The sequence below is a fragment of the Schistocerca piceifrons genome, chromosome X (genome assembly GCF_021461385.2).
Source record: "Schistocerca piceifrons isolate TAMUIC-IGC-003096 chromosome X, iqSchPice1.1, whole genome shotgun sequence".
Taxonomy (NCBI): Eukaryota; Metazoa; Arthropoda; class Insecta; order Orthoptera; family Acrididae; genus Schistocerca; species Schistocerca piceifrons.
In genome coordinates, this window is record NC_060149.1 from 796,779,788 (window position 1) to 796,795,272 (window position 15,485).

The 15,485-nt window shown below is 38.2% G+C and overlaps 1 protein-coding gene across 3 annotated transcripts in view; it reads right to left on the reverse strand.

The window, feature by feature from the left end:
• Positions 1-15,485, reverse strand: part of LOC124721417 (RNA-binding protein Ro60-like) — a 121,789-nt gene that overhangs the window by 66,169 nt on the left and 40,135 nt on the right. For all 3 annotated transcript variants that reach the window (XM_047246387.1, XM_047246385.1, XM_047246386.1), the window contains 2 exons: positions 13,750-13,902; positions 5,183-5,394 (listed from right to left, as the gene is read on the reverse strand). In XM_047246387.1, the coding sequence (XP_047102343.1) occupies positions 5,183-5,394; positions 13,750-13,902 (365 nt within the window). The remainder of the gene's footprint in view (positions 1-5,182; positions 5,395-13,749; positions 13,903-15,485) is intronic.

Consider the following 15,485-nt stretch of genomic DNA (forward strand, 5'->3'; position numbering starts at 1 on the left):
AATTGTTCAGAATCCGACGTGTAGTCAGCATCTTCTGTTTTAGCTACTCTTTTAATAGTGCAATAACTGCTTTGCAGGCAACATCATTGTTTTCCTTGGCTATAACAACACAATTTGTCTGTTTGGTGACTATAGGTGATGACTTCGTGAAGGTTACCACAAGAATAACCTGTCATCAGAAAGCCACATTTCAGCATCTGATATGAACAGGTTGAGAACAGATTGGTTATGAAATTTCCTAGCAGATTAAAACTTGCACCAGACTGGGACTTGACCCCAGAACCTTGTCCTTCATGGACAATGCTCCTGTCAACTGAGCTATCCGGGCATGACTCATGATCACTCTCACTGGTTTATTTCTGGCAGTACTTCTTTCCTAATTTCCCCACTTCACAGAAGTTCTGCCACATACCTTGCTGGATTAGCAATCTTTAAGGAAAAACTGTATTAACCTCAGTATAAGATGACCTGAATATAAAAGGCTGCCCCCCCCCCCCCCTTTTTAATAGGCTCCTTGAGAAAAATTTATTTTTAACATTTTATGACTAATCAAAATTACAGTTCTATTGACAAAGTACAAAAAGTCAACATTATTCCTATTCTAAACTTATGTCATTTATTGTCTACATGTTGATAAAACTAGGAGAAATAAAATAAATAAAAAAGTTGGTTTACATTAATTTTCAGACCATTTCCTATCCTACCTTTTTGTTTATTAACCCTGTAGCTTATGGTATCACTATTTTTAGTTGTCATCATCATTATCCTAATAGCACAGCTGTGAAATTTATGCCTTCATTGTCACAAATATTTGTGTGTTTCTTCTGAATATTGCTATTTCTGAGGCTGCCGTTATGGTGGGGCCTGAGAATAAATATCAGATTTCTCTTCTGTATTGACATGGGACTGGTTCAATGTATCTTGCTTCCAAACGTATCACCTGCCTGCTGCTCTCTCATTGGCTGCGTAGAACCAGCTGACACACTTCCCTTTCATTTCTGACATTTGTCACAGTGTTGACAACATTGCAGCAAGAAACACATAAGCATGCCACTGGCCCGTATTTAGACTTTTACCATCTCCTGCAGAAAAGAATACTATTGTTGAGTATTTTCCCAACTTCAAAGTCAATTCAGTTTTAACAACAAATGGATTCAGGCAAATTGCAGTTTAAATCTGGCAGATGTTAATAAGAAGCCAAAATACGTGGTATAGATTCCTATGATTGGCAACATGACAAAAGTTGCTGTTTGCTCAGTGCTCCCCTCACCTCAATCACCACAGCTTTCACCTGAGCTGTTGTCACTGTTCCCCATCCAAACCTTTCATAGCACTGAGCTTGAGCAACTGTGAAAAACAGACTGCAATACCTTCTAATGTGCAGGTCATATGCAACAATACCAACTACCACATAAATAAAAGATCACAATTACAAATCAGTTCCGTTCTCAAGCTTTTACTCGTCCAGTGATTTAGTGATGTCTGTTGGTACTATCTCCACAACAGGTTTTGCTACTGTAATTTATTCTCCCAATAACAATTACAGTCAGTTAATATGATTTATTTCCTTTGTTAGACATTTCAGTCTGGATTAATTTTCCTTCTTGTTTCAATTGGATGTCACCATCATGTTCTAAAGCTCATATCCAAATAAAATATTGGTATGGGTTCTGAAGCACTTTTTTTAAGTACAACATTTCTGTTTTTGAATGTTACCTTTATTTAAAAAGTGGCATTATTGTTTGTATACAGTATCCATACATGTATGAGGATGTTTACTGCAAATCTGTTCAGACACAACAAAAGTTTGTAAGATGGTAGAATTTAATGCTATTTCCTCCTATGTTTCACAAAAATTCCAAATTTGAAACAGAGCTATAGACTGTTGTGGTGGCAAGTCCATACTTTCTTGTGTATCTCTTGCACTAATGCTGCGCAAGTCAGTGTCGCGTAATGTCCATATTGTATCAAATGCTTCAGTGTCCTGGGAAATATTGAGCCTATTGGAACGTGAGTATCGTTTGCTGAGCCCTGTCCTTCAGAGATCTTCAAAATAAATCTGCACATGACCTCAATAGTCAAAGCTGCTTCTCTAAATGTATGACGACCACTATAAATGTAAGAATACTCCTCTACACACTACTAAATTGCACAAATGCTGACCTCAGCAGCAATAATTTAATCTGCGAATATAAGGTGACCCTGTATTTTTTGAGTGATGAATTTGGGAAAAAACTTTGTCTTACAATCAGGTAAATACAGTACATTGTGGACAAATGGCTTCTGTAAAGTTCAGAAAGTATGAAAAAGGCACCAGACGAAGTAAAGCTGCGAGGGTGAGACTTGAGTCGCTCCTGGATACCAGTCAGTAAAAGTATTCCCATGTTTTTAACAGGTTATTATGAATGAATGATTCCAATAATTTCATTGCACTGTACGTTTTTCTATTTTATTTTCAGTAAAACTGCAAAAAGCAACAGTTTCTCATCAGAATTCATTCTGCATCTGTCTTGTGCAAGTACATAGCTCTTGCCATAGAGATTCAGTAATGCAGATTGATTGCATGCCTAGCAGTCCAATCACATGGTAGTCACACATTTCAGCAAATCAATTATGTGACTAAACGGCAAGTGTGAAAGCAGCTTAAAAATGCTCAGTAACATAGTTGTGGGGCAAACAACAAAAGAGTGACATTCTCGCAGTCATTAATTGCCTAAAAGATGTACAAGTTTCTGAAATAAGGTTGAGAAAAAGAGTTTATGTTTCCTGTGGTTTCCCTAAATCCAAGACAAGTCTTTAAACAAGACATTAGTCAGTGGTTTTCCCTCCTTGTTCAAGTGATGTTTTTGTTCAGTCTCTAATGGCCCCAATGTCTGTGAGAAAGTGTAACCATCCTTTTTTACAAACTCACCTTTGCAAAAAGAACTGTTTGAAGCTACAAACAATTTTATAATTGTCATCAGCAGAACTGTGCATGTGGATTGCATAAGTTCTGACTTAAATAAGAGTTATTTTATACATAAACAAAATTTATGTTCTAACAATACACTTGCTCAAGAATTGGTCAAGTTTCTTTAATATTTTACTACTATACACAATATCAAATTTTTATGATACAGATAACAATTCTGTTTTGTACAATTTTGTTGTCAAAACTGCTTATCTGTGACCCAGTCGTCTATTTTTGACGGAAGTGCAGTGACTGACAAGTGATCCTCATATTGAGTTAAGTAGCGTGAGAAGACACAACAAAACTTAGGTAAGATAGGTAAACCAGATAAAAATCCAGAATAACAACACTGAATTAGATTATATTAACAAAACACATCTGTGCCAGCTCAAGTGTCATTGGTTGGCTTATTGTTTCTGGATGCTCAACAATTTTATCAGTGTCAATGTTACAATGTTGGATCAACCAACTGCCGACATTTTAACATTGATTGTAACAGCTATGACCTTGTATCCATTATGGACGAAATCAAAGTTTATCAATGTTCTTGCTAAAATGGTCAAGTCTACAAGATATTTAAAATATAAACAGACAACATGGATGAAAAAAGAAATACAACACACATCATGCACGAAAAAGGAACTAGACCACCACATCCAAATTCATTCCTGAGGAGGAGGAGGAGGAGGATGAAATATAACTGCTTAAAGAAGGGGGGGGGGGGGGCTAAGTGACTGGTTGCATGGACTAGTCAGCAACCATGCTGCAATACATAAAAAAATCTACCCTTCTGTTGCTACACAGAACCTTATAATCTGCACCACAACCCCTTCTCCACCCATATAGAGGGCACATCCTGTATTAAAACAGACAATAACATCTTGCCAATATGTAGACTGTAGTTACTTAAAAAATGGCATAAAAAACTACTGCACTACAAGCATCACAAGCTAGTCAGTCTTGTTGTAGAATGCAGGAATGATATTTTTTGTGGGTAATGCCCTGTTCTCAGTCTTGTTACGGTGGCTTCTTTCCACCTGAGGTTGGTAGGAGGTTCTGAAGAACCCGACAGTTGGGCATATGACAATTTTGTGTGTACATTCAGCCACTCCAGTTCCCACTGACAAAATGAACCTCCCTCACTAAAGCATGGAGATTGATTCAGCGGGATGGTATATATTGCTAAAATAATTCACTCATATGCCTCTTTGACCAGTGAGTGAACTAAATCCTTCCCTTTGACCACCACATACCTGGTATCCAGCAGAGTGAGTACTAGTTTTTTAGTCATTATGAATGTGTAACAGTGATCTAACTGTATAGTACAACTTTCTCTGCCAGGTATATTTGTATGACACCCTGCAGGGAATTCAAAAATCAGAACAGATGCGATACTTATTATTTAGGTGAACCTTCATCTGCCCCAATGTCCCAAAACACACAAACCTCTGCACTTCAATGTAAAAATTTGTATAGATTGCATAAATTTCTGCATTTTAGTGTACATTTGAAAGGAATGCAAATACAAAAGTTATGGCTAGAAAATATGACTAAACATCTAGCACTGACCTCCATTTAGATCTCGCCAGTGTACATTACAGTAAAGTCACACAGTTCACCATACGTGGAACAAAACTTTATTGTTGTTGTCATGATATTTACTGCAACTGCAAACATTTATGCTATAACTACTACTGGGATGGGTAATCAAGTGTTGAACATTAACTCCAGATTGCACTGTGGAAGTAGATGATCAGTCCTTTAGTTTGCAGAACCCATATTAGATAAGAGTTCATCCATCTCCAAGTCTTCCACATGCATTTTATTAAAGTAATGAACTTTAAGAGACAGAAGTCTTCCTTAGCTTTAGGAATGGGATCACAAAGGTCTTTGGCTACAGACTGCAATACTTTCCATCAAACAGGCTGCTACTGCCACTGCTACTGCTACTACTACTACTACTACTACTCATAATTATCACAAAAAATGCTGGCCTGGTTCCAAAATTTCACCAAAGCAACTATAATTACAAGCATATGAAGCAAGAACAGTGTTATCAACCTCACTTGTTTCAATAAAAGATAATGCTACCAGCAGAAAAATTGCTTTCATATAATGAAATCATGCAAATCTTAACAAATATGATGCCATGTTAAAGAACTTCAGTCCCATAATTAAACTTGCTTGTTCATTATTTAATTTAAACATACTGACGTATCATCAAATACTCACTTCTTTCGATCTATAGAGGCCTGATGGCACACACTCAAATGAAAATGAATGTGCTGATATAAGTAATGACGCTGTAGTGGAATTTGTGCTATGTTTAAGATTCTCAACATTTTTCAGGTACTCAATTATTGCTTGTGCCTCCGGCTTATCATTAAATAATTTCTGAGCTGTCTCAATACCATTTATCACATAACTGATGACAGCATTTTGGGCTAAACAAAGAAACAAGGTGACATAAATGACATATGTTACCAAACCAAAATTAATTCTAATGTATAAATAAATGTCACTAACTTTTTTAAACAAATACTTTCATATGACAGACAACACAATCTGGAACAAATAATTTTAAGATTGCAAAATTTATTCCATTTTTGCAAAATATACCAATACGAACAGCTAGGCAAAAGATGTTTTGGGCTCAATGCTAGCATATAAACACGTAACTGCTTCCACACTGGTACCTGGCTTCAGAGTTAATATACTCTTCCAGTTTAATCCACTGCAGGTCATGTTGCAACCACAAACCTAAGAATTAAATTTTCGAGTTGCTTTACACTGGCACATCATTCATTAAAACAACAGGTTTATGTGGATTTTTATTCTGATGCATATGAAAATTTACACTCACATTACTTCTGTTATTTATAATTGGCAGATTATGGTGTGCCCAACTATTTAGTTGATTTGTGAAAATTTACAGATTGCTATAACTCTCCACTATCGAAAGCTTTTGTATGCTCAATGAAGAAGACAGTCTTTCATGCATCCACATTCACACTCGCATTTACAGAGCACCCCATACTCGACTGCATATTCCTCTTTACAATAATTCAGTTACTGCTTTGCAATCTGATCAGTTAGCCTCCGAAACACACATAGAAATAAATAAACTGGTAACAGTAAATTTGTTTCATTCAATATCAATAACAGTCACGGTAAAAAAGGCTAACTAAACACTTAAAGGAACACAGCTGATGCCAAGTGTATTTTATTGCTAAGAAATAAACTGATTCACTTTTAGTGAGGCTCTACATACAATTATGTTCTCTTTTAGGGACATAACTTTTGTAATAAACCGCATAAAAAGCCTTTTGGAAAAAATTCCTTTTGTTAATTTTTGTCAGTCCGATTTAACGTACTGTTGAGGCATTTGTAGGTACTGTCTCATGATCCTGCACTTCTGAATACATGCTGATCCAGATAGTATATCACTCTTATGCATAAACGAAATCAGTTTTGATACTTAATATTCTCTAAAACATTAAACGTAATACTGCAATACCAAATAGATGATAGCAATTAACAGTGTCCTCCTGTAAATATGAATGATTTTAGACATTTTCAATGGCTCAAGAAAAGATCTGCTTGTAGTGAAGAGTTTTACAATTGCAGTAATATTTTGTTACATTCTATTCTAAGCACAATTCTTCAAAATTATCACATCAATGTCATCAACACATGCTGAATGACCAAGTGAAGTGGTGCAGTGGTTAGCACACTGGACTCGCATTTGGGAGGATGACGGTTCAATCCCACATCAGACCATCCTGATTTAGGTTTTCCGTAATTTCCTTAAACTGATTCAGGCAAATGCCAGGATGGTTCCTTTGAAAGGGCATGGCAGACTTCCTTCCCCATCCCTCCCTAATCTGATGAGACCTATGACCTCACAGTTTGGTCTCCTTCCCCCCAAATAAACTAATCAACGAACTATGATGAATGAATTGTTTTTCAGTTCACATAGTACATGAAAGATCACCTCTGGTGGCAGTGTTAGTTTAAACATTGATCTGGGACACAATTTTGTTCCGTATTGCCTATGAACACGTTTCACTTATATTCTTAGGTAGTTTTCTCAATGGCAGAAAAGTAATTATAAAATATTTGTTATATCAACAGTTTTGCTTTTTTATAAGCTAACAAATAGCTCATTTGACAAAATAAAAACGATGTATGAAATCACTGTTTTGCTTTCTTTTATCAAGTCTTATAATATGATTGTGAGCTGTGGTGCATGCAATGTGACAAAGCAGTTTGGGTTGCTAGCTGTCGTGCTTCAGGCCGTCAGACCAAGAGTGCTACGAGGGCTATCCACAAAGTACATTACGTTTTCGATTGTGTCTGTTAGGGGCGGGGCTAGCGCGGCCATCTTGGTGTCATGGCATTCCACCGCTCAGTCGGCATCCTGCCGTGCTAGTGAGAGGTTCATGCTGTACTCCGTTGAGTTACTGTGACAGTTTGAAATGTCAGCGTTAATTGAAAATGTCGCGAAGTGTGAAGTGCATGCTGTAATAAGGTTTCTGACTGCAAAAAACTGTACACCGATAGAAATCTATTGGCAGCTTTGTGAAGTGTATGGAGACAACATAATCACTGAAGGTGGAGTGCGTCAATGGGTCATAAAATTTAAAAATGGCCGAACTAACGTTCACGACGAAGAGCGAAGTTGAAGACCCAGCATAGTGATTGCCAAACTTGTCGAAAAAGTCGATGCCGCGGTCCGTGAAAACCGTAATTTCACAATAACAGAACTCTCTATGAGTTTTCCACAAATTTCACGAAGTTTGTTGCACGAAATCATTACCGAAGAGCTTGGTTACCACAAGTTTTGTGCAAGATGGATACCAAAAATCTTGACAGAGATTCACAAAAATCAGTGAATGGCTGCAGCGATAATGATTCTGGACGCTTATGAGAAAGATGGCGACTCATTACTCGATCGCATCATTACTGGTGACGAAACATGGGTTAAGCATGTGAACTGCGAGACAAAATTGCAGTCAATGCAGTGGGGGCACACAAATTCCCCCCAAAAACCCAAGAAATGCATGCAGACAATGTCGGCAAGGAAGGTGATGGCGACTGTCTTTTGGGACAGAAAAGGTGTGATTTTTGTGGATTTTCTGGAAAGAGGCACTACACTAAACTTTCAAAGGTATTGCCAAACTCTGCACAACCTCAGAAGAGCAATACAAAACAAGTGCAGGGGAAAGTTGGGCTCAAAGATCTTGCCGATTCACGACAACGCCCGGGCCCACACGGCAAATGCCACTCATGAGGTTCTCGAATCTTTTAAGTGGGAGTTGTTTCCTCATCCGCCGTACAGTCCCGACCTGGCACCGAGCGACTTCCACTTATTCCCAGCAATGAAGAAGTGGTCAGCTATGCAGCGTTTTGATGACGACGCACAGCTCCAAGAAGAGGTAACCACGTTGTTGAAGGCGCAGGCAGCCGAATTTTACGACGAAGGAATTTCCAAGCTCGTCCATTGCTATGATAAGTGCCTTAATTTAAATGGCAACTATGTAGAAAAGTAGTATTTAAGTGTGGCTTTCATCTGTATATAATAAAAAAAATTTCCAATATTTTGTTTATTTTTAATTCCAAAACTTAATGTACTTTGTGGATAGCCCTCGTATAACACGAAGCACCAGCCAGTGAGATACAGCCCAGGATCTTTGTATGGATTTTTTACAGTTTGGGGAAAGTGGGACTATCAGAACAGTTACTAAAGCATTAGTTTGGGCTGTATCATATCCTTCATCATTTGTTAAACGTAACATACAACATACAAAGTCAAGGATTATGACACTGCGTTCAAGACAAAAGCACAGAGACATTATCCGTGTCCTCCATATGAAGACCTACTACAGTCCTGAGGCGCAGATCAATGATGCGGCTTCTCATTCAAGGAAACTGAAGACTCAGTTGACAACTGTAAAGCTTTAATGGGAGAGGTTACCTCCATTGCTCATGATAGTGAAGAGGATGTGACAACACAACCAGAATATGAGGCTGTGTCAGTGTCGCCATAAAGAGGAACACTGACAGGATTTACATCCAGGGTGCTGTAATCAGCTCCAATGAGAACTTCTGAAATAATGGAATACTGTTTCTCCAGGAGCAAAAGCATTGCTGTGAGCTGTGGTGCATGCAGTGTGGCATAGTGGTTAGCATTGCTGGCTGGTGTGCTTTGGGTCACCAGTTCAAATCCGACCACCAGTAATTATTCTTTTATTTATTGTTTTGCATTTCTGGAAGGTTCTCGAAATGTCTTATGTTTCTATAAATAGCAACACTCTCATTCCAGGAGATCAGGTTCTCGCATTGGTGTTCATAATAAACATGTTTTCCAGAGCTAAATGTTGTAATTCATTGACAACCTAGATTTTGGATTTGAACTTGAATGTTGTTATAACGTGACAAAATTATTTAATACAATAGTATGTTTTTGTGGTAAACCTGTAGCTCTTTTGATGTAATGGTCTATTTACATATTGTGCACATCACATACTTTATGGGAACTACTTATCCTTGTTGTGATCTAGTTAGTGTAACAAGCCGTCCTTTTACTACTTACAGTTTTCTGTGGAAATCTAAAGTTAAAGCACTGACAAAATGCTCAATGCCCAATCCTGTATTTAATAAATGTTTAGCAGTTTCTCTTTGGAGAGTAGGCTATTAAAAAATTAATATTTATGTCACAGTAGAATTTACGGGTGAGTTTTTTATGTGCGTTTTAGTTCATCAATATTTCTACTGCCAAGCACTTAAATGTGAATTGCAGAGTAATCATGTAGATGTAGATTGGTAGTGTTTGTGCAACGTCGCCTCTCCTACAAGCCACCCTGTACTCCAAGTCAAGGGAGACCCGTCTTGGCCAAAAAGCTTTATTTTTTCACATCTCCAACAGTTTTACTGCTCTTTGACGATTAAGGAGAGTTGCTTGCTTAACAAACTGGTAACAAAACCAAATTTAGATGGCTACAGGACAGACATTTGTTGAATTCTAACAAAAACCAATATGAAAACAAGTTTCTCGGCAATATTTTGGTGGTTTAAAAACCCGCCAGGGTAGTCAAGAGCGCTAATGCGCTGCTTCCTGGACTCAGGTAGGCGCGCCGGCCCCGGATCGAATCCCCCTGGCGGATTAATGACGATAGCTGGTATGCTGGCCATCCTGGATGTGGTTTTTAGGCGGTTTTCCACATCCTGCTTGATGAATACCGAGATGGTCCCTAGGTTCCGCCTCAGTTACATGGTTCGCAGACGTTTGAAAATGTTTGCACTATTACATGGCTTACACTATACACAGACAGTTGGGGTTCACTAATTCTGTCCCGGGGCATTCGGGGTGGTGGCAGGAAGGGTATCTGGCCACCCTCTGTAACTAACACTGCCAAATCAATAGTAACATGGCCGACCCCGCGTTGAAGCGAGACTAAGGCCTCGAGAAAGACATTTGGATGGTTTTAAACAAAATTCAACAACTCTGTATACTAATTTATTGTTAGTTTTATGATGTGAAAATAATAGCTAGAAAATACTATGCAAGTCTTCTGGATCAAAGTGATAAAAAATGTTTGAGAAGAGGCCAAAAAGAGTCCTGACTTTCGAAACTCTGCTGAGGCAGCAACCAGGTTACTTCACTGTCATCCCAGTGTTATTAGGTTTCTTAACAACTCATTCCCTCATTCCTACTCTGTGAGGAAGATGATAATGTTGTTTGTTAGGTAACACTTAACTGCATGGTTGGCTAGAGAGTGCGTTGAAATGAGAAGTCAATTTCTCACCAATTTAGCATTACAGGTGAGCTACTTAAGTCATTCATTCTGACAGAGTAAACAAAATAATCTTAAGTGTGACAATTTTCAAAGTATACTATTACCAACTGCATGTCTGCCGCTGGTAGCTGAGTGGTCAGTGCGATGGAATGTCATACATAACGGCCTGGGTTTGATTCCCGGCTGGGTCGGAGATTTTCTCCATTCAGGGACTGGGTATTGTGTTGTCCTTATCATTATCATTTCATCCCCATTGGCATGCAAGTCACCGAAGTGGCGTCAACTCAAAAGACTTGCACCAGGCGAACAATCTACCTGATGGGGAGCCACACAGCATTTCCATTTTACCAACTGCATGAAGCTCTCAAATATGCTCTGCAGCAACTAGTACACAATATTTAAAATTTTACAAAACTGGAAATAACTTTCTAACTGCCTGTACATCAAAAGCTGCTGACTTGAACATAATATTTTTCCACCTTAAATAGAACACTATGTTAGTACATTTAAGGATAATTTAGATCAGGTATGGCTTCTTGGCACAATTCTCTAGGTCTTCCTAATATTAACTTCTTACTTACACAGTTACTGAAGAAAAATGCTTATGCTAATTTTTGAAATGCAGCTATATGTGCAAACAAATCACACTGTTTATTATACATGCAGTAACTGTTAATGTTTATTTAATTTAAAATTAACTCTTCAGTAATCTCCGTTGTATTCCTAATAAGACAGTTATATTTACAACAAACATACTGTACCAGGGGTAATAGGAAAGTCTTCTAAAGTGCTCCAGTTAGACATTTTAATTCTCCCTTCTCTGTATCTTGGAGCTGTTCATAGACAAATTGCAGCCAAGAAATTGAGCTGCTCTTATCATTTTTGACAGTCATTCATGCATCAAAAGATCTAGCAAAAAAACAAACCCAATAAGCAGTTTTGGTACAGATTCTTTCTCAACAGCTAACAGTGATCTAAGAAAATTTCTATAGTGTTGTGAGAAGATTGTACATATTTTTATACTATAAATGAGCTATTCAGAGCGGTAGCATTAGCCTCACCCAACTCAGGTGAACCTTCATTGAGCATACCAGAGTACTGCTGCTGATTGTGGGGATTTGAAGAGAAAGATCAGTGTATGTCCTCTCATTAGATAAGGTAGTCCTTATGTATATTTGCACATCATTCTGCAAGACAATACTGTTTCCTCCCTCCCCCCCCCCCCCCCCTTAAGAATATAACCCTTCTTGACTGAGGAATGAACAGCGTAATGTTCCTTGTGGTGCAAAGGCACACTCAAAAGATTTTAAAATCGAACATTTCAAGAAGAATGGCACTGTTATACGTGTTAAACCGGGATTCATTAACGGAACGTTCTAACCAAGCAGCAACAAAAATGTGATGGTTTGAACGTCAGGTGGCATCTCTCGCAGGTAGTAATTACAAGTGTGTCAGGCAGAAAATGGTGAATTTTTTCCCCACTGGAAGGGAGACTTTGGCGATGTTAATATTGGTTCTACTTCATTTTGGCTGTCTGATGCAGCAAAAAAGTTATGAATATTTTTCAATAAAAACAGCCTCAGTTGCAAATTTATTTTTATTAATAACAATGATGCATTTTGCTCTCAAAGCATCATCAGATTATATAAAAATGTAGTAGGATAAGATTCATCTGCCAACTGCTGCTGAAGAGTATTAAACAAGAATAAGGTATGTCTGGATATATTATCTGGTCATCAAATATCTTATCAAATATATGAAGGACCTTACAAGCACTAAAGCAGGCTCAGCACAGTGCACACAGCACAGAGCCACATGTACAACATGTGGATGTAGAACAGTAAATGATCTGCTAAGCAGGTCTGCCCAGCACAGGAACAGAACTGACTATAGTCATTTTATGCTCTGACTAGAGTTCATAGACAAACTGCAGCCAAGAGATTGAGCTGCTTTTACCAGTTTTGACAGTCATTCATTCATCAAAAGATCTAGCAAAAGAACAAACCTGATAAGCAGTTTTGGTACAGATTCTTTCTCAACGGCTAACAGTGATCTAAGAAAATTTCTAAAATGTAGTCATTTTATGCTCTGACTAGAGTCAGTTCTGTTCTTGTGCTGGGTGGATCTGCTTAGCTGATCATTTTCTGCTCCACATTCACATGCTGTAAGTGTGACTCTGTGCTGTGTACACCATGCTGGGCCTGTTTCAGTGTATGTAATGTCCTTCAGGAATCTGATACAACATTTGACAACCGGATGTCATATTCAGATGCTTCTTATTCTTGTTTAATGCCCTTCATTGGCAATTGACAGATGAAGCTTATCCTACTACATGTTTACATAACCTGAGTGTCTTCAAAGGAATCGTCCTGACATTTATCTCAATCGATTTTGGGAAACCACAGCAAACCTATATCAGGATGGTTGCACAAGCATATGGTGGCAAATACTACTGAATGAGTGTCCAAATCCTTTAGCACTAAATCAACTAGTTCAATCTAAGATTCATATTAGCACATTGGCCACATGTTCCATTGGACTATTTGGTTATAAGAGGCTTCTGGAATACTCTCCTTATAGTGCTAATCTTGTCCCATTTAACTTGTTTCTACCTGCAACAACTTCACAAAAGAATAGCCATTTTATTCTACTGAGGCACTTGTGCAGACACATTACGATGAGCAATTTCAAAATGTGATATGATGTGATGGAAAATAAATATGGCTGTCCTGCAACACTTCTGTAGTGTCCTCTGTACTCTGATGACAATGATGGCAAAAGTTACCTTAGTTCAAGTCTTTTTCAACCTTCAGCTATCTTACTTTTCAGTGTGGCTTTATTAGCATTTCCACATAGCAACATGCTGGTTCTCAAAATCAGGTGCTTTGAATCTACCTTAATTTAAGTGACTTTCATATGTAAAAAAACAGTAGAGTCTACAAAACAGGCATTGTTTCAAAAAGTTATCTATCTACACTCATCACAGAAAGTGTAACTTACCTGGATTTTTAGAACATGTATGAGCCAATTTCAGAATATCCTTGTGTGTCCAGCTATGCATTCCTACAAAACGAGTAACATTTTCAGCCATTTTCTGTGGTTCTTGATGTAAATACCAGTTATTAACTGCACGGCGTAGCCCTCTTCCCCAGCCTTAAAAGAAAGTGGAAAATAAGCCTAAGAACGCAAGCGCCTTTCAGACAGTAAAAAAAGATCTGTGTATGACAACAAGCACATACGAGGTGCTAGATTTTTAAATATAATAAACAATTTATACCAACTAAGAACATACAGTTATACGGACAATACAGAAATTCTTTCTTTGGAACATGTTAAAAACAGATGACTGCTTGTGTCAGTGAAGATAGGAAGTTCTGTGGCATAATACTGAATAACTCTAAATGCCAAACCCAGAACTGTGTAAAAACACGCTTAGACTCCACACATAACTCACAGGTCTCTCTCACTGTAACTGTTTCCATTTCTATTTTCTCTGGATTTTTATGAAGTATCATGTATATCATAAAGGCCATGCATCCTTCTTGCTAGGTCAAATTGGCCAATAAAACTCCCATACCACAATTTCAATAATAGCACAACCATAAAAGTGGTAATAATTTCCACATTAGAACTGAAATAACAGAAACCAAAGTTGCATTTTCATAACAGTGTACTGAAGAGAAACTAACAAGAACACCTCAGGTACTTTCACAGTTATGCTTCTCCACATTCCTCAAGGGAGGGAGGGAGGGAGGGAGGGAGGGAGGGAGGGAGAGTGATTACCTTTACTTCTTCCATCATTTCAAAGGGTCAAATATATTCTGATGCTGAGTACTACCAAAAACCACTCAAAAGCTGTATATTGGCTATAGTTTTTGCCACAGAGAACTAGTAACAAAAAGAGATGTTAGTCACTCAGTGCATCAGTCCTTGTCCACCACTTTTTGCTGAGTAGTACAACCAATGTCATTGACACATAACTTATGAAATTATCAGTCTACATGGAATGCTGATTGATTACTAACCTAAATCATGCTATGCATACGTAGACACACATTACTTTCTCAGTTTAGTCCATGCCAAATAATTTACTTGTATTAACAAAAAGCAATCCCCATTGGCTCAAATCTCAGTTGACAGTTTCCCTCTGCCACACCTTACCTTTTCCCTTCTGTTCACACCACTCATTCCCGATCCAGATCGTGTACTGACTTCTCCAAACACTCTCCTCCTCCTAAATTCTCTCTCTCTCTCTCTCTCTCTCTCTCTCTCTCTCTCTCTCTCAATCCCCACCCTCCTCGTCACCATCTTGCTATCCTTTCCTCCCCACCCTTTCCCCTCCCAACCTCTTATATGCTCTGCCCCTTGAACTACTTTCTTCTTCTTCTTCTTCTTCTTCTTCTTCTTCTTCTTATGCAGATGCTGAGTCATGTGTGTAAAGACCTGCCTGACTCTACCCCGCTACCCCTCCTTGCTTTGTTGCTTTGTGCGTCCTCCTCTAGCCCCTCCCCACCTCACTCTGCCCAAGCAACTTCTATTAATATTCAAGTCAGTCTCACTGTAGCCACAGGCATGTGTATTTGTGTGATTGTGTGTTTACTTCCACTAGAGAAAGAACAAAAGCTCGAAAACTAGTATAAATAGCTTTTTGCTGACTGTTTCAATGCCACACACATTAGTCAGCTAAATGTAAGTGTTGTGTTTCCTTTATTTTACATATTATTCCATTCAGGAGT